At 41.7% G+C, this 18,477-nt stretch overlaps 1 protein-coding gene across 5 annotated transcripts in view; it reads left to right on the plus strand.

The window, feature by feature from the left end:
- The window catches only part of LOC128085553 (sodium channel protein type 5 subunit alpha-like), a 206,019-nt gene that overhangs the window by 143,171 nt on the left and 44,371 nt on the right, over positions 1–18,477 (plus strand). For 3 of the 5 annotated variants that reach the window (XM_052693156.1, XM_052693159.1, XM_052693158.1), the window contains exons 17-18: positions 9,178–9,324; positions 15,287–15,407. In XM_052693156.1, the coding sequence (XP_052549116.1) occupies positions 9,178–9,324; positions 15,287–15,407 (268 nt within the window). The remainder of the gene's footprint in view (positions 1–9,177; positions 9,325–15,286; positions 15,408–18,477) is intronic. The other 2 variants (XM_052693161.1, XM_052693160.1) reach the window with 1 other exon arrangement.

Genomic DNA, 18,477 nt, shown 5'->3' on the forward strand with positions numbered 1-18,477 from the left:
AAAGCTTCAGACATCTGAGGAGTCCATGCCATTTACATTAGACAAGTAAGACTTCCTGCCTTGTTATTGCTTAGCCCAGAGCTATAGCCCAGATGTATGCCTTTATCACAGAGACATCAGTTTGTGGTTCAAAAAAAAAAAACAAACAAGCACGACAGACTAAAAAGAGGTTCCAGATGAGTGATTTTGGGCTGACATCCTAGCTTACTTCCCAAAATAATGTCCTACACTTTCACCATTGAACTCAGTGTTATTTCTATTTCTAACCCCTAAGTGAATGTATGTCTTTCTGCAAAGTTTGGATCATTTCCTGCATTGAGGAGGTCCCCCTTCAGCAAACATCATTCGCACAACATCAGAAAATTGCTCTAAACTTTCTTTGTTGTTTGAGTCAGCCCAGTACGGCTGTTACTGCCTTCTCCCCTTTCTTAAATTAAATTGCTGCATATGGTGCCTTAATCAAACTGCTGACTTGATCTATCTGTGGCATGCTACAGAGAAGAAAATCTATGATGCTGCAGTAACTACTGGCTCTTGGCCACATTTGTCCCCTCTGCAGTTTTAAAGCCAGGCGTGGATGCTGCTTTCCGCAGAGATAACACCTCCGTACTTCCCCATGCAGCGCAGTGCCGAGCCAGCAGCACTTGCCTGCTTGTCTCCAGAAAATGCCATTATTGATTTGTTCCAATGGAGTGGCTAATTGGGTCATATGGAAAGTGCTTTCTGCCTGCTGCTGGGACGGAGCATGTTGCAGCTTCTTGCCCAGTCCTCGACACCAGGCACGCACAACGTGGTTCACAGCAGCCAGATCACAGCTCCCACTACGGCTGGTTTTTACCATCTGAGCGTGCAAAGATTCTGTGCCTTCCCATTTCTGAGGCTTCTCCGTGGGTGTGGAAATCCTTAAATGGCAGAGAGTTATTGCCTGCTCAAGCTCACCTTCCCAGGACTTGGCAGGGAGTATGACTGCAGGCAGGGGATGCTTTCTCCATTGCCTCCCAGTGTTTCCCTGTTTCCCACCTGCTCTTCCTCAATGTGCTGTTAGAATTTTAGAATCACAGAATCGCAGAGTGGTTTGGGTTGGCAGGGACCTTAAAGCACATCCAGTTGCAACCCCTGACATGGGCAGGGACATCTCCCACCAAACCAGGTTGCCCAGAGCCCCATCCAACCTAGCCTAGAGTATCTCCAGGGATGGGACACACACAGCTTCTCCTGTGCCAGCATCTCACCACTTTCCTAGTAAAGTATATGTTCCCAATATTTATTCTAAACCTATCTTCATTTAGTTTCAAGCCATTACCCCTTGTCCTATCACTACACTCTCCAGTAAGTGGTCTCTCTTCATCTTTCCTGTAGGCCCCTTTTCCCCCAAGACCCTTCAATGACACAACAGCATCTTTCTTATGATTTCCAAGAGGACTGAGCCTGCATCTGCACAGAGAACCCAAGGGATGCACACTGCCCAATGAATATTCATTGCTCCACAAAACTCCCTGCTTTCTCAGTCACGTTGATGTTTTTTATCAATTGGCAGTTCTCCTCTCCTTCACATATTTGTTTGGGCTTTACCAAACTCATCTCCCTGGAAAATCAGTTTGCCAGGCTTTTGATAAATATCTGCCTCCGTACATGCCAGGGACAGAGCTGTCTGTGACCACAGTTTCTATTCAGTGGTACAGCTCCCATGTTGCCCTGAACCCTGAGCTTTTCCTCTCTTCTTCCCCATAATTTTTTCAGCGTTACTGACTTAATTCAATTTCATTTGACAAGGTGAAGCAGTTTCTGATGGCTTTTTTCCGTGTTTCTTCCAGTAAGAGATTAATAATTTCGAGGTCAGTGGGGACCACTGGGATCATCAAGTTTTAGCTTTCTCATAACGCAGAGTCAAGGACTTCAAGCAATAATTCCTGCACAGAGCTTGCAAGTTTATTTTAGCTGTGATACATCATTTGTGAGGTGGAGGGAAGAATTAAATATCTCAGGTAACAGAGAGTTCACCATGCACATCTGGACCAACATCTGTTTCTTTTGCAGTCAGTGGATTTTGAACTGTACCATTTCTGTCCATTATGGACAATAACTAAAACAGGTGTGATTCTGTAACAGTCAATTGAATTATTCCAGGTTGACATCAGTGTGACTGAAATTATCGATGATTGCCCTAAAAATGCCAGCACGTAAAGATTTTGATACAAAAGTATTTGTGACGATGTTTTACTCTCCTAGTAATTCTAACATCTACAAATCAAAGATGAAGTCATGCATTTATTTGACAGGGTGCATTAATTCCAGCCTTTTACTGCAGGAAATATACTTTATTGCATGGAACCGTACTGCCCTTTCAAGCAGTGTTTACATTTGGGCTGTTTGCAGTTCCAATCCATGGGACAAATTCCCTTTTAGTGCTGCTGGATGAAATACCTTCGAAGTCAGTTGATGACTCCCCAGTTTGTACTACAGGAGAGTGTGCACACAGTAAATCTTGCAGTGGTCTACTTCTCAGGTTTATTTGGGACAGTGTTTTTCTGATCATCAAGTGAGACAGCAGTGTTTTTTCGCTGTTATTAGATGCACCATTTGACTGGTTTTCTCTTTTTTTAAACTTCATGTTTTACTTTTCATTCCTTGAAAACTCAATTTAGGGGGTTTTAGCAATAAAATAAACAGAATAATTCTGTGTTTACCACCTTAGGAAGAATAGCAGCAAACCCATTAGGAAAACAAACCAACCAACCAAACAACGAGCTGTAAATCACAGATATAAAGCACCTCTGTCTTTGTTGATGCATAGAATGGCATATGTATCTACTTTGTTTCAGTCTGACAAGGCAGAGCAAGGCTCAATGTCAGATCTCTGCTGATGTGAAGATAGCAGTCATGGTGTCCATAAAGGTTTTAGGAAGCTCAGCCAGCATGCATGGTGCTCGGGACGTACATTTGTCTGCAGCATAGTGCCTGAGGTTCCGGAAAACACAGGGAGCTGATGGAGGAAAGAAAGAGGAAAATAAAAAAGCAAAGCCTGGCATCGAGTGAGCTGATATCAGGCGTAGCAGACTTGTCAACATGCATTTGGCCACGAGCCCAGACTGGGGACCACGCGTCAGTCACAGCCTACTGGGTGCCATTTCCCAGGATCCCTGTCCCTCCCCGGAGCGACGCTCTGCCCAGAAATGAGCATTTCTTGCTGTTTCTGCCTTTGGTAAGGAAAATGCTAACATTTAGCGTTTTGGACAAAATGAACAGCAGTCAGTTTTTGTGCCAGGGGAGACAGCAAGCGTGTGTATGTGCATGAGGCTGGGGGGGGGGGCTTGAAATCACTTTGCTTCAAGATGGTCCAGTGGTCCAGAAGAACAGAATGGGAAATAGTGGCATCTATAAGAATGACTGTTTTTCTTTCACTATTGACTGATTAAGATGAGGCTTCCTTAATGATGAAAACATTACTGCCTTGTTAGGGAGAAAGGACCAGGGTGTTTCAGGCACCCTCTCAAAGCGTGCTGTGCCTTGAGGCAAACTTCCAAAATGTAAGCTTCCATCAGAGGAGCCCATTAGTTTGAGTTCTTCATATTATGCTGTGGAGAGATCCCAATTACCAAAAGAAACATAGAGTAGAGTGTGATTAAACTTCAAAATGCAATTTAGCAGAGGGTATTAGCTTGAACTCTGAACAATGAACACTTATGAAGCACTTTCACTGCCTATTTAAGACTACTGAATTGATAACAAGCTAAATTAACTTTGGCAGTCCATCTTTTTGCCAACTTCTCCCACTTAAGCTAATTTTAAGACTGAACCTTTGGACTAATGAATCAATGCTTTATTATGGGCAGCGTGCTGCCCAGTGTGGGAAAAGATCTCGGGCCAGCAAGGATCACAGTGTTAGATAGGATGTGCCCTGCTCCTCCAGGCCTGGAGTTCAAACACTTAAAATGTTCTGGATCAGTCTTAGAAGGAGTAGTGCAGAAATGCTGTTTTGACTTGGAGAAGGATCCAGGGAGACAAGAGAGAGGATTTCCACCATCTAAAGGGGCTGTAAGGAAGGGACAGACTCCTTAGCAGGTTCTGTTGTGATAGAACAAGGGAAAATGGTTTCAAACTAAAAAAAGGGGAGATTTAGACTGGATATAGGGAAAAGGTTTTTTTATGTTAAGTTTGGTGAGACACTATCACAGGTTGCCTAGAGAAGTGGGAGACATCCAAGGTCAGGGGATGGGGCTCTGAGCACCTGATGGAGCTGTGTGTGTCTGTTCATTGCAGGGGGTTGGACTAGGTGGCCTTTAAGGGTCCCTTCCAACTCAAAAAATCCTACGACTCTCACACCTTAAAAACATCATAGGTGCCATCGTCTGCTAATGGTATTTATTTTCCCACCTCATATTAAGGAAACAGCGGGATTTTCCTGATGTATTTGGTGACATTTCTTCACATGCTGAGCATGCAGAAAGGTAAATTCTCTGGTTTTGTCAGTACTACAAGGATTTACATTCATTTGTGAGGGGAGAACCAGGATCATAAATGATTGTCACGAGAATCCACCATTTGTTTCCCTATATCAAGCCTATTTATTTCCCTCTCATTTTAGCCAGATTGTTGAAGGCTTTTCAGAAAGAGTGAATTCAGCATATCCACAGGCTGTCAGCCTGACAGCTCTGCCGACTGCAGCCTCCTGTTATCTTCACATAGGAAACAGGTGCTGCTGGGTGGTATGGCACACTTGCTTTCGGCAAGCACTGCAGTCTGCTTGGTTCTCCCCTTGAGCAGAGGTAGGATATAAACATTTCAGCTTTCACGATCATTTACTTTTTGGCTTCTCTGCACAGGAAGGATGCCAGTTACTGGATGCAAACTGTTGCCCAGAAAGGATGCCAATAGCTTCCAGGCACTGTAATTTTGGGAAATCCATAGCTGTCTGCAAGGAGGAACATAAACATCAACAGTTACTTGCTGGAGTATACACCAGTATACTCTGGTAACTACATGTGTTCTGCCACTGAGCTGGATTTGCTACTCAGGTTCTTGTTACAGTTTTCATGTCCCAGAGCTGACTATAGGAAGCTCTGAAGGTTACTGAGTCTTTAGCAGGATCTGTTGTGATAGGACAAGGGGAAAAGATTTCAAAGTAAAACAGGAGAGTTAGTCTGGATATAGGGTATAGGTTCTTTGCAATAAGGTTGGTGATGCACTGGTGCAGGTTGCCCGGAGAGCTGGTGGATGCTTTTTACTTGGAGACACTCAAGGTCAGGCTGAATGGGGCACTGATGGAGCTGTGTTTTCCCTGTGCATTGCAGGGGAGTTGGATGAGATGACTTGTAAGGGTCGCTTCCAACTCAAGCAATTCTGTGATTCCATGATTCCATAAGATATGTTGTTGGCTGTTGAAGGATTAATTGCTGCTCTATTCAGTAGCATTTCTTGAGGAGGCTTAGAATCATACTGTTATCTACAAATGGCTAAGGCAGTGATGCTTCTGTCGCCAGTGTCCTCCGCTCCTGGTGTTGCTTTGTGCAATGGGCAGTGACTGAAAAAATCTGCAAGAAGGCACAGGGACATGTTTAGTGGGTGTGGTGCTGATGGGTTGGTTGAACTAGATGATCTTAGAGGTCTTTTCCAACCTTAATGATTCTGTGATTCTGTGATCTTGGTGGGGTGCTGAGAAGATGGTAGGACTAATGCTCTCCCACGTTCCGTGGACAGAGTAGAGTGCAGTTTGCATTTGCATTGTCCCATCCAGTGCCAATCTCATGAAATATGTTACAACTTAATCCTGCCACATCCTTTGTACGTGCTTGCTAGCTCAGCAGTGAGCCAGCTACTTTTGTACATCCCCACCTGCATGGGAGAGGACATTTCCTGCACATCCTTTCCATGACAACCACAGCCAGGGAATGAGGAGACAAATGCTCCAAGCCAGGTTCACAATTCAGGCAGTGAGTGAAGCATCAGGAGAACCCATCTGAGCTGATCCCCATCAAAGAGGAAAGCCTGGGGATCATCTTTCTAAATTTATTTGCACAGGATGGAAAAAGTGCTGTTTCCACGGGTAAGGAATAAAGCAAATCCGCACCGATGACAGGTATTTATCTTGCTTTGCCAACAGCAAGTCTTCTTTGCAAGGGATTGGCATTTGCACTAATCCCCATTTGAGCCCAAAACAATTAGCTGATCTATGGTTTTCAGAGGCAGGATGTGGTGTGGAGCCTCTGTATTTATTTGTGCCATCAAACAAGTATGTGGGTCTGTGCACACACACACTTGAGATGTAATCCAAATTATACTCTGGTTTCAATCCGGTTGCTGTTTTCCTATTGCTGCCAATGACCTGCAGCATGCAGGGCAACAGGACATGATCCATCCTGCTCCATGTGATAATCCCTGGCACAGTGTTGGCTGAACACCTCTTTTTAGGGCCCAGATCTGAACAGGGGTGAGCAAACTTCTGGCTGCTGCTCCAAAGGAGCTGACGTACATTCCAGGCTTCCAATCAGCCATTTGAGGGCACAAAGTTGTTGTACTGCTGGAAAGTTTTACATTGTAAATGATGAACAACTGAATCAGTAAATACTAACATAATCTGTATTGCCTTTCCAACATGGCATTTGATATAAAAATTAAAAACAAATGACATAAACCACCCATGGTGGGGAGCTTTACAGGAGATAAACCTGCTGCCATTGCTTCCAGAAGAGCAAATCATCTGGAATTTGAGCAAAAGCAAATAGTCCAAAGTGAAGCAGACTGTGAGGAGCATACCTTGCCCCGGACAGGTTCCTGCTGATCCTCAGGCACTGTGTGCTGGAACTGAGACTCCATCCCAGGAGAGTGGCTTACCGGGGCTGGCATCAGCCATTGCAGAAACCCAATTTGCTAATCTTGTTGGGTGATTTGCCACGATGTGTTCCATCACTATTAATTAATATTAACTCATCAGATGCCTGGTACAAATGCAGTTTCTGGGAAGTAGCTGGGGCTGTGTTCCTGGAGTTTAGTCTCTATGAAAATATTCCTGAGTTTTGGTGCCATGCAACAGTATAAGCTTTTCACTTGACACTAGCTTAGTTATTCAGTGCAATAATTTGCTTAACAGTTTGGATATTTGTCAGATCAACTGAGTTACACAGTCTGTTCTCATTTATGCCTTCATTTCTAATGAGTCTGAGTGCACAACCTTTCTGCATAAGTGAACTTGAGATGTCACCCTAGATTGCATTGCACTTTCAACATGAAACAATTGTTTCTGTTGTTTTAGCACCATAACTGATACGCTGCCGTTAAGATTACTTGGTACTAAGTTGTATGCACATTGCATTAAAACACAAAACAAAAACAAAAAAAACATGCAACTTTCTATGGCTTAGTGCCTTACTCAAGTATACGTGCTTCCCATGTTAGCATTTTGTGGCACTGAGCGGTCGTGGTGGTGATGAACTGATGGTTGTACTGTATGATCCTGGTGATCTTTCCCAACTTTAATGGTTCTATGATTCTGTGTTCTCCCCTGAATAACAGAGTATTTCCAGAGATGCTCTTTTAGAAGTGTTACTTTTTGTCAGGGATTCAGTGATTATGGATTGTGAAAATCAGTGATAAACTGTGCCTAGAAAACTTGGTTCTATGATTCCATGATATGATTCTATAGTTCTGTGATTCTGTGGTAGAAATTGTATGTAATGCATTCTCATGCAGAAGGTACAGGCTTGGATGTGCGTAATTTAATTTATTAAAGTTGGAATATATTTTAGACCACATGCCTTCTGAAGCAGGAAACAAGTAATTTGATTTTGAATTAATTTACTAGAAACACAGAACGACGTTTAAAGGATTGGTACAAACCTGACAGTCCGAAGGTATTTATATGGAGAGCAATTTGCTTAACCAACTGCTTCCTTTGTGTCATCTGTTCTCTCAGATGGTTATATTTGGAATAAAGTGTTTTTCTGCTGCCGGTTCCTCTTGAGGGACTTTCTGTGGTGATGTGGCTTTAGAACGAAAGCAGGTAGGCTGCTGCTCCCCGGGGAGGAGAAGCTTGTTTAATACGTTAATAACACCGAATGCCACTCAAGCCAAAGGGAAAAAAAAGGTGGACGAGCAGAAGATAAATATGTTTAAATAATTACTGTTGAAATCCTGTTATGCTTGTAATTTTTTTCTCAGCATGGAAGTCCTTCTGTAAGCAATTCAGCACAGCCTTTTGAAATCAGCTTGAGTTTTATTAATAATTCAGTAGCAGCATTAGCAATGGCATGAACGATGGCAGTGCTGTATAGAGCCGCGGAGTTCTCAGAGAAATCCCTATCACAGGTGAATCAATGAAGCTGAACTGATTTACACCAGCGGTGAACCTGGGCCTCCAGATGTAGGAGCCAACCATGCAAACGTGCTCTGCTCTGCCATTAGTCCTGGCAGCACTTGGAGGGAGCACAGCGGCAGGAATCATCGCCCCAGGACAATATGGCTGAGTTTAATGGTGCTGCTGTCTGCTCAGATGTGTTTGCAGTGCAGTGCATCCCTTTTTAGTGAAGTATTTATGGATGCGCTCTCCTTCCAACCTGTGGTTAAGTCCCGTTGACATCAGTGGGTGCAAAGGACACTGAAGTGTTTTCCTGAATAGGCACTGCACACATTTACATGTCCACCCGCAGGTTTTCATCTCTACTTTTGGATACCTTTAGCTTTCTCCTGTGAATCTGTAGCTCGTTTTCCCATGCCATTTGGAGCAGAGCGGTGGTGTGGCACTGGGCGTTGTGCTCAGACCTTCCTCCAGCCATGATGTTAAGTATCACCTCTGGTCGCTGAGCACACCCTGCAGCCCTCGGCTGATCTGCAAGCGCCTTTCTGTGCCCTGGGCCTCTGCAAAAACCTGTGCCTCCAAATTGAGTTGAAAATGGAGAAGGGAAGGAAATTTCCTCCTGCCCCCCAGCAACAGTTCAAAAACAATAAGCCGGTCTATTTGTAATTTCCTTTTTTACAGCCAGTTATCTTGACATATCCAGTTGTTAAACCTGAAAAGTTACAGCATAAGCTTGTGTAATCTTGTTGCTTGCCATTTTTCCTTAAGATGTCATCCTCTGATAAGTGTAGTTCAGGCTATTTTCTCTTCTAGCTGGGGAGATCTCCTTAAGAACTAAGCATGCTATCAAAGAAAAGGAAAGTAAACCCATCTAGGATTATTTCCAGCAGGAAAAGCAGCTGCAGCTGAGGGGGCAGCGATGCCAAAGCCCAGGCGCCCGGAGTCAGAACTCTGAGATTTGTGAAGAGTTAAGTGAGTTGCACGTGGATAAGCAGTTGAAGGCTGAGCCACCACCTCCAGTAGGGCAAAAAGAGGTAACAGAAACCAATTTCCTGTTTGATGCTGCATGCCATTCGTCACGCCAGCTCCATAGTGCATGCCACCGATCTGTGTGGGGGTCTGGGGCATATTAACTGTTGGTGGGTTTTTTTTCATGTTAAAAGTATAGGCCCATGAGAAGTGCAAGAATTTATTATGTACCTGACATGAAAGCTTTGGTGTCATTCAGTTCATATCGGGCAAAGTGCAGATTTGCTTCTCGTTGTGTTGGTGAGACTGTGCCCACCAGGAGAAATCCCATGCGGAAATCCTGACAGGGCAATGGAAACTGGGCTGCCACAGAGCAGCTCATCTTCAGCGGCCTGCTGAGTCATATTGTCACGTAGGGGGGACATCTGCTTCTAGATTTGTCATGTGAGACCCTTTAATAGTCAATGAGGATCTGTAGCCAATATAATTAGGTGAAAGTGTCTCATATCCTGCTGAAATCAACATTTAAAGTAGACCAGATGAAGCGCATTTTATAAGTACCTGTTTTTCTCTTCTGGCTGTAAGGGGACACCAGAGTAACAAACTGAGCTGTGAATGTCTGTGTCATGTAGATTACACTTAGGTGAGCTCAACTCCACTTCCAGTCTCCAGAAATGCTCCTGGTTTCTTTCAGGAGCAATCTCACAAGAATACTTACTGGCATATTGGATTTTGTATTCAGCAAAAAAAGGTCCGGACCTTAGAGGAAGGAAGCTCAAGCATTTCATGTCATAATCTTGGATAAAAAGAATTTGTATGTACTTAAGAGATACTCCAGATTTCAAACTAATGAGACAAAGAATTGTATCTAGGAGAAATTAGAACACCATCTCCAGATTTTTTCTTAGAGGGGATTTCCTATCCTTCCTGTTTAACTGTATTTTTAAGATACATAAACCCTGATGTGTTGGCAACAACTACAACTACATCCTTTTTTAGTGCTACAATGAAATGTCATAAGACAGGAACATTCTAGCTCTGATATATTCAGCAACACTGCGATAAAGTAATAATCCCCATTTCCTCCCTCAACTTTCAAAGGGTCCTGTAACACAAATGTCACCTTTCTATAGTAGAGTATAATTGATTCTATTTGTGGCTGCTCAAAAAGAGGTGGAGGAATATGGCAATAATCCAGGGATGACTTGAAATCAAACGGAAGTTCACATGAGGCTACGAATGCCAACATGAAAGAGCAAAGCCCAAAGGATGCTATTTTTGAAGGCTAAATCTTGTGTGGACATTGCATCCTTACAGTCCTCCTGTTCAGAAGTAATCTTTGTGCCGACACACGAGGACATGCTAATCTTTTTGATGAATGTCCCAAGAACTTGGGGCTAGCCAGATACAGCCAACAACTGTGAGGAAGTAACTTAAGGGATTTGATACGCCCAAGAGACGAGGCTCTGAGTTGTTCAGTCAATAACAGGAAGCATCGAATGTGTTCTGACTAAAACACTGTTCATGTCAGTAAAGGATACATTATATGATTAAAAATTCATCCCGTACAAATCGTCAGTAAGGCACCATAGAAATAAAATCATTGGTGGCACAGAACTCAGAGAACATACCAGTTGATTTCTTTGCCAAAACACTGGCCCATAAAATATTTTGTACGGCTGTTTGGAATCTGCCTTTAAATGTGTCAGGCCACTGTGACTTCTTTATTTATCAAAGGGAATAGTTCACTCATTTAGAAAAAAAATGTGGCTGGGTGTAATGCCTTAATAATCAGACTATTTTTTTTCCTTTCAAAATGCTATTTCATTACCTTCTTTTACCAGTTATTATGTCATTTTCATTTTATGAATTAATATAAATTAATAGAGCATTACTAGCTTACTCCCTAAAGTCACGTGCCTTTGTTCTTTCATTATTTCTTGCCAGTGAGTATCTCTGCACCCTTTATCTAACTCATTTATCTCTTTTTTTTTTTTTACAACTCAATTAGAATTGTTTTGCCAAGAACTAAACAGATTCCAAATACAATTCCCACAGAACAATAAGGAGGAAAAGTAGTATCTCATTGCCTAGACGTGATGTTTCCAAGTAGGGTATTTGCATCACCATATCCCACTATGAAATCATGTCTGATCTCTTAATATTACCCCAGGTGACTTGAGATCACAGCTTTCCAGGTTACCCACTGATGTGCTATCCCTGCACTCACTCATCTGTAGTGCTTTGAGTCCAGTCTCACTGTGCTATACTCTTTGCATGTGTTTTTTCACTTTCTTTCTCCCCAGTTTCAGTAGTCTCTTGAATTTAGTATTATCCATCACTGTGAAAATTATATTGGTCAGTTTCTCTTCCGTATCTTTGGTGCTCTAATCCCTTCAGGTCTCCTCTGAAGGTGAAGTTTCTGTTACATTTGGGTTGTTAGCATGGGTTTTCTCCATGAAGCAAAGAGGGAATCCAAGCCAGTGCCTTTATTTCAAAAGTCAGCTTTTCTATTATAGAAACACAGATATTGTATCCAGGTTTATACATCATCTGTCAGTTTGATAGATTAAGACTGCAGTCTTCAGAGGTTATGGAGAGAGGGAGAAGGCAGATAAGAGAGCTAAATCTTGAGCAAACACCAACTTCCAGTCAGATTGCAGCTTCTCACTGTTAAAAGCTTTCTGGAAAAAAAAAAAATAATTCCCATCAGTTTGCCACTACTGGAGAGCTAAGCAGTGGGTGAGGAAGCCATTCTGGACAGAACCACACCACCCAGAAACACATTAAAAACCGCCTCAGCTCAGGTGGGAGATCTTCCAAAGAGGTTTCTGATGTTGCCTTTCCCTGGTACACCTCTCCAACAGAAAGTAGGGACATTCTTTGTCCTGTTTGATTTATTTTGGCCTGTTGGTTCCCACTTGTGCACAGACTGGTGGCAGACAGGAGAGCTGCCTCGCTGTCTTCATGTCTGTTTGATGTGTCACTCAGCTGCCCTCCAAGAAAGCACTTTACTTTTCTCCGCTGAGTTTATTTAATTCACTTTAATTACAAGCTGCAGCAAGAGTTTGGTGATCTGTGATTCCCATGATTATTCCCTCTTACTCTTCTCTAAGCTCAGTATTGTATTTGCTTATTGCTGCTCTCCTGGGCTCTTTCCAGCTTTCCATGAGCATTTGCTATTGATTGCAAATGGTGTGTTAACGTGTGTCAGATCCCTGCACGCCCATGCTCTGCCATGTGCATTTGCTGGATCTGCTGATTTACATTTGTTTTAGGTTTTCTAGATATTTCCCTGCTTACATTTCTGCTAATTCTAACAAGCCCTCATTCCCTTTTTATTGATCGCTTTGTTGGTCTTTTAAAAAGCTTTTATTTTCTTAGGCAACTGAATTTTCATTAGTCCCATCTCCCTCATAAATTACTTTTATGCCTCTTTTCTCACAGTGTTCATGAAAACAATCCCTTTCACCTTTCTGGCTAAGAGTAACTTCTGCTTCTTTTCCCACAAGCTTTCCTAACCTTTCCCTCCTCTCTCATATGTGTGAATTCTTTTTCTAGTCCCTGTTCAGACCCCAGAACCTTTGCCTTGTTTTCTGAATCCACAGTCACTGCCTCTTCTTCCTTGAAGGCTTTTCAAAATAAATCCTGTCCGTGTTGTCTTGCATGTTCCCCATCTCCTTGTGACACTGATGGATTCTAATGATTTCTGAAAACTCCTCCTCATAGATAACTCTCGAGCATTCTCAATTCTTTAAGATGTTTCCTTGTAGTCTAATATAATTGCACTGTGTCCTGCAGTTGTGTTCTGTGAATTTCCCAACCTGTCTCTAATAAATACAGCACTCCCAATGATGACGCTATTGAGCTGACATTTTTCTCACAATGTTCTTTGATTTCTCCCTGTTGGTTAGAATTGTATCCAACAAGGCTTCTTTTCTCATCGGGACCCCTATTTTCTACATCCTGCAGTTGTGTGTGATTTAGGACTACTTCAGTGTTCTGTCTGTTGACGACTTCGTAACAGAAGAAATAATGACTAAATGCATTCCCTAATGAACAGTAACAGAAAGTTCTGATAGTATGAAAACCTGACATTTTTTCTACCATCATATATTGTTTGTAGCCTGTAGAAAACTGGCTATTCTCTGTATGACAGCTGCATTCTGAATATGGATTTTTTAGAAGCTTTGGCCATGTCTTTGACCTGTGCTTTCTGGCCTGGCTCTCTTTTTAAATGATCTCTTCTTGATTGTTTGCTCTTCTGAGCAGAGCATTAAAAGCCCTAGCCAAGACTATGACCTTTGGGATGCTGCAGCTAATTGCAAACACATAGCTTCCATCCTGCTTACAAGTATTGCTGGAATGTTCAGTCTTGCTCGTTTTACCCCAGGTTCAGCATTTCTCTGAATTCAGCTATAAATTTTGCATTGCCTCTGTACACTGGAAAACAGAGGGCCCATTTTCACATTAATAATAAATACACAGAGCTGTACCTATTCTCTAACTCTGTCATCTTCATGGAAATAATTTATGTGCACGTTCCGTCTTTTATATTACTATCTCATATAAGTATCCCTTGTTTAGAAGCCTGGGTTAAGTAGTATTGTCCTCATTTTTAAAATGAAAACAACAGTATTATGAGATTAAGCACAGCAATGTTTCAGTAGGTGCTCAGGGAAGAAAGTAAGACAGTTTGCAAATAAACCACCTTGTGCCAGATACCGCTTTTACAGAGTCAAAAGCAAATACTGAGCAGGGCTGAGTAAATAATAGACCTTGAACTATAATGGCCTAGCTGAGTAATCAAGAAAAATATAGTTCTGGATTAACACAGACCTATAGCACAATTATTTTGACCACTAAACTTAAAAAAAAAAAAAAAAAAAAAAAAAAAAAACCCACAAAAACAAAAACCTGTCTTCTTAAAAAATGTTTAATATCAGAAGAAAGCTTTGATCTGAAATAAAATTTCTGTCTCTTATTTGGGTGGTTTATGTTATCTTGTATCACTGTTTTAGGAACAAATGCCGCCAAAATTCAAAATTAGGCATCAAATTTTCATGAAAATCCATTGCTTTATTTAACCCAATTTCCCACATAGCCTTAAAACCAGCTTTTCTTCAAGAATCCATTCTCCAGACTTTTTTTCCCACATCACCTGAGACTTCTTGCTTTAAGAAGATAAAATGACCAATGCTTCAGGAGGTGGGAATATATTTGTTCCCATTTTGCAGAAAAGGATTTGAGGTGTTTTTAAACAATGTACTTTAGACTGGGGATCAAACATTTGGAGCAAACGATAGGTCCTCCAAAAAGCCTTGAAATTCTTGTGTCCCTCCTCCTAAATCTTGAGAGCAGAAGTGTGGAGCTGGAGGTGAATGGGTCCCATCCCAGGATGGGGATGTGGGATGAGGAAGGTGAAAGAGCCTTCTCACTTGAACATGGTGTGTCATCTTGTGAGCAGAACATGACAGAAAGACTTCTGCTCATCCTGTAGGAGAAGCCACAGCAGAAGAGAGGAGGACGTGGTCCTGGCTGACCAGAGGCAATATGAACCCACAAGGTTTGGGTGCTGAGCCTCATGTCCAGGAGGCTGGAACCCAGCATGAGTCCTCCAAGTCCTCCCCCAGCTTTTCAGCAGCTGGGTTCCATCGATTTGAATCCATCCGATAGGAGGGAAGAATGTGAAAGCTTTATAGTTCTGAATAGTTTGGTCATTCCAGACTTTCACCTACTATTAGTATTCAGTAGCTGTTCACAATCATTCTTGAGTTATTCTTTTTCACTTTTTTTTTCTTTTTTTTTTTTTTGTATATGGCCGTTCGGTTTTTTTGCTATTCTTGAGGATGGGTCCACTGTTAGCTCACCACAGTTAGTGTAGGTAGAGCTGTCACTTGAGCATGGCCATTTCACTGTCGTGACTGCTTTGGCTGGGATATTGGTTAGTGGAATAAGGACTCAGCTACTTCCTTTGGGGCGATTGATCAATTTGTTTTCCTCATCTTTGCTCTTGTTGACAACAAGCTTGATGAAATCAGTCTTTCTGAAGGCAGCACGGTGGATTTGACAAATCCTGCAGAACTGCTGGAGCAGATCCCTGAGTTTGCTGAGGAGCTGATGGAGCCTGAAGATTGCTTCCCCGAAGGTAAGGACCTGTGTGTTTCATTGCAATGCTGGGGCGAGAACCCCCCTGTTCTCTTATCAGACATGTCTCCGTGTTCGCACCAAGTTACTCTGACTGCTTGCAATAGGATTTCATTGGATGCACTTCATTTCTTAGATACTGTCATGCTCCAAATTTACTTTTTAACATTAGACTTTGGATTTCCAAAGTGAGATAAGCCACAAGCAAGCTCAAAGTTCCTGTGTAGCTCCTAACATGCTGGGCATTTTTTTTTTGGCCATATTTTGTACTATAGAGTTATTTTATATTAAAAAAAAAAAAAAAAAAAAAAAAAAGGTTGATATTTCCAACTTGGCCAATGAGGACTTTGCCTTCCAAAATATGCGTATGATCCACTCAGTAGAGAACTAACATGATTAGGATGTTTCTATTACTTGTATGCAGGATATACATATACAATACAGGGTATACAATATTCTATTAGATGCATACAGGGTAGTTAATAGAAACTGTCTGCAGAGATCTTGAGTCCCAGGGACTTTCTTCCACTTATTTTAAAAGGTGTAAAGATTAACATATCCAATAACTTCCATCTGACATGAGATGCATTATGTGTAGAGTATTTTACTTAATTACCTTGGATAACAATTCACATTCAAATTACTACTTTTAATAAGCCAGTACTTTATTATTTCTTAACACCATCCTACACCAAAACACCTTAAAAAACACAGCCAAACACTTTTAAACCCTGCTGCTTGAAGTTATATTTTTAATTAAGCCTGTAAGAAAAAATAGCATTCCAAGTTATTTCTTTTCTGAGTGAGTTCTATTTCAAATGTTATCTCAGAAAAATTTCTTGTATCCCTTTAAATCTGGGTTAGGAAAAATAGGGTTAGCTGAATGTTTCCTTGAAAATTCAAGGGTTATTATAAATAAAAACAGAGCTGCTCAGATGGGATCAGACAGAGATGTTTTATTGGGTATATGAATGCCCCTGAAGTCAGCAAAAATCTGCATCTCTATATGTGTGAGAAAGATGATTGAATGAGGTAAGGGAGCCCTTCAGGGCTTACAAATGTCCCTAGGATCTAAACATTTTTTTGGCAGCTCTGCTTAAAAGCAGTAGCCAAAAATTAATGCAGTTGACTGAAGAAAGCATGGTACTGTGCTGTAACTGTTCTGTTCTAGACAATAATATTTAAAAATTAGATCTGGTGTTTTCATTCTTTCACTAAGTATTTCTTACTGATGCTAGTGAGCAGCAAAACTATATCATGCACTGCAAAATGAGAAATTGTATTAAATTGCAAAAACAAACTTTTATTGTAAGACTGGTGCTAGTCAAATGCCAGACAGTTTATAAATGCTGAAACTGTGATTGGCCATGGTCAATTTCCAGTTTTTAAAACAAATAAGATGGGAATCACACAGCCCGTTGCTTCATTCAGTGCATAGCCTTTATTTATTTGCAGAGCATTGGCATTCAATCATTTTCTCTTGATTAAAATGGCCAGACCTGCTTGAATCTCCCTCGTGCAGACTCACACCATTACCCAATCTATTTGTTGGAAGGTCACGTCAACGGAATGCAGGGTAGCAGTAGCATGCAGTCAATTCTGGGTGGATTGCTGGAAACATTATAGTTTTGCATCCCAGCTGTCATCCTGACCACCACAGAGAAATACAGAAATCAAGAGATGGGCCAAAATCCAGTGTTACTGTGGGTCAAATCCAGGAGTTGCACCTGATGATCCTTGTAGGTGCCTTCTAACTTGGGATATTCTATTGACTCTATGACTCTTTTGTTTCCTTCTCCCTTCCCTCTGAGTGCAGCATCACTGCTCCTTTCTTTATCCTTTTATTCCTCAATTCTCCTCATTCCTCACCAGCTGCTGTTCAAGTTAGGGTGTCTTCATCTTCTCCCAGGCTACAGCCAGCTGAGCATTGAGTACTGAGTGGGAACTGAAGCAGAACCTGCTCCCAGCCCCTCATCATGTGTGTGGTGGCTGGGGGCAGTGGGGAGGCAGTTGCAGGCAACACTGTCCCCAACACATCTGCTATTTTCCAGGCAGCATGAGTCCATGCAGGTTTTTTTAGACACTACTGCATAGGATAGATGTGATTTGAATTTGACAAAAAATGCTTGAATTTGGCACGTGAATGTTCCTTCCATCGAATTTCAAGTCAGAGTCATAAACTGAATATCCAGCTGACTCTTGTTGCAGTGACATTAGAATTTCTATTTATGAAAGGAATCAAAGTATTTTCCCATAATCTTGTTCTTTTAAATGCCTTCCAATATCTTTCCTCAAAGTTACCGTTTCAATTAAGCCTCATGCAGCTATCATTTCAGTATAGTTAAAAAAAATGCAGTAAAACAAAAACAGTCTATCTGGATTATATATGACAGATATTAAGTACTAAATGGACTTACTGAAAAACAAGCATCAGGCAATTTTATCTAGTGTTGCCATTGCTCTCTTCTAATAAGGAGATGCAACATTTGGTATATGTGGGAGAATGACCACCTACCATTTATGACTGAAGATAAGGTAAGATGAAGCTGGTTGAGAGGGAGAGTTAATTTCTTGCCTTGTTAGTTCATCAGCTGTCTAAATGCAAACTATGACATTTCTAAATGCATTCAGCACAGGTTGTGCCCTGAACAAATATGTTCCAAATTCAGCCCCCTTTTTTAGATAACAAAGGCAATAAAGATAGTACATGTACTGGAAATAGTTGCTGAAAGTTTGCTGAGGTCAGAGTTTTCCCGGAGTAAGGTGAACCAGATTAGCCATGGGTCATTTCTTCTTGGGGAGACTTGTTAATTAGTTATCTCAAAATAGCTGTGATTAGGGTGAACCGGGAATATTCTTGGGTCAGGAAATGTGAAGCCAAGGTAGGGTCACAGCTCTGGCAGCCAGCAAGTATTGCTGGGAAAAAACTGATAGAAATGGAGAGATCATTCTTGCTGTCAGTTGTTGAGAAAGCAACGTCTAGGCAATGCCAGCTATTTGGGTATTTTTCCCTCCAGATGCCTTGCAACACTCCTGTGCTGTTACCTCCATTGGTATGCATTCTCTGCATC

This window comes from Tympanuchus pallidicinctus, unplaced genomic scaffold, assembly GCF_026119805.1.
Source record: "Tympanuchus pallidicinctus isolate F22 unplaced genomic scaffold, pur_lepc_1.0 scaffold3, whole genome shotgun sequence".
Taxonomy (NCBI): domain Eukaryota; kingdom Metazoa; phylum Chordata; class Aves; order Galliformes; family Phasianidae; genus Tympanuchus; species Tympanuchus pallidicinctus.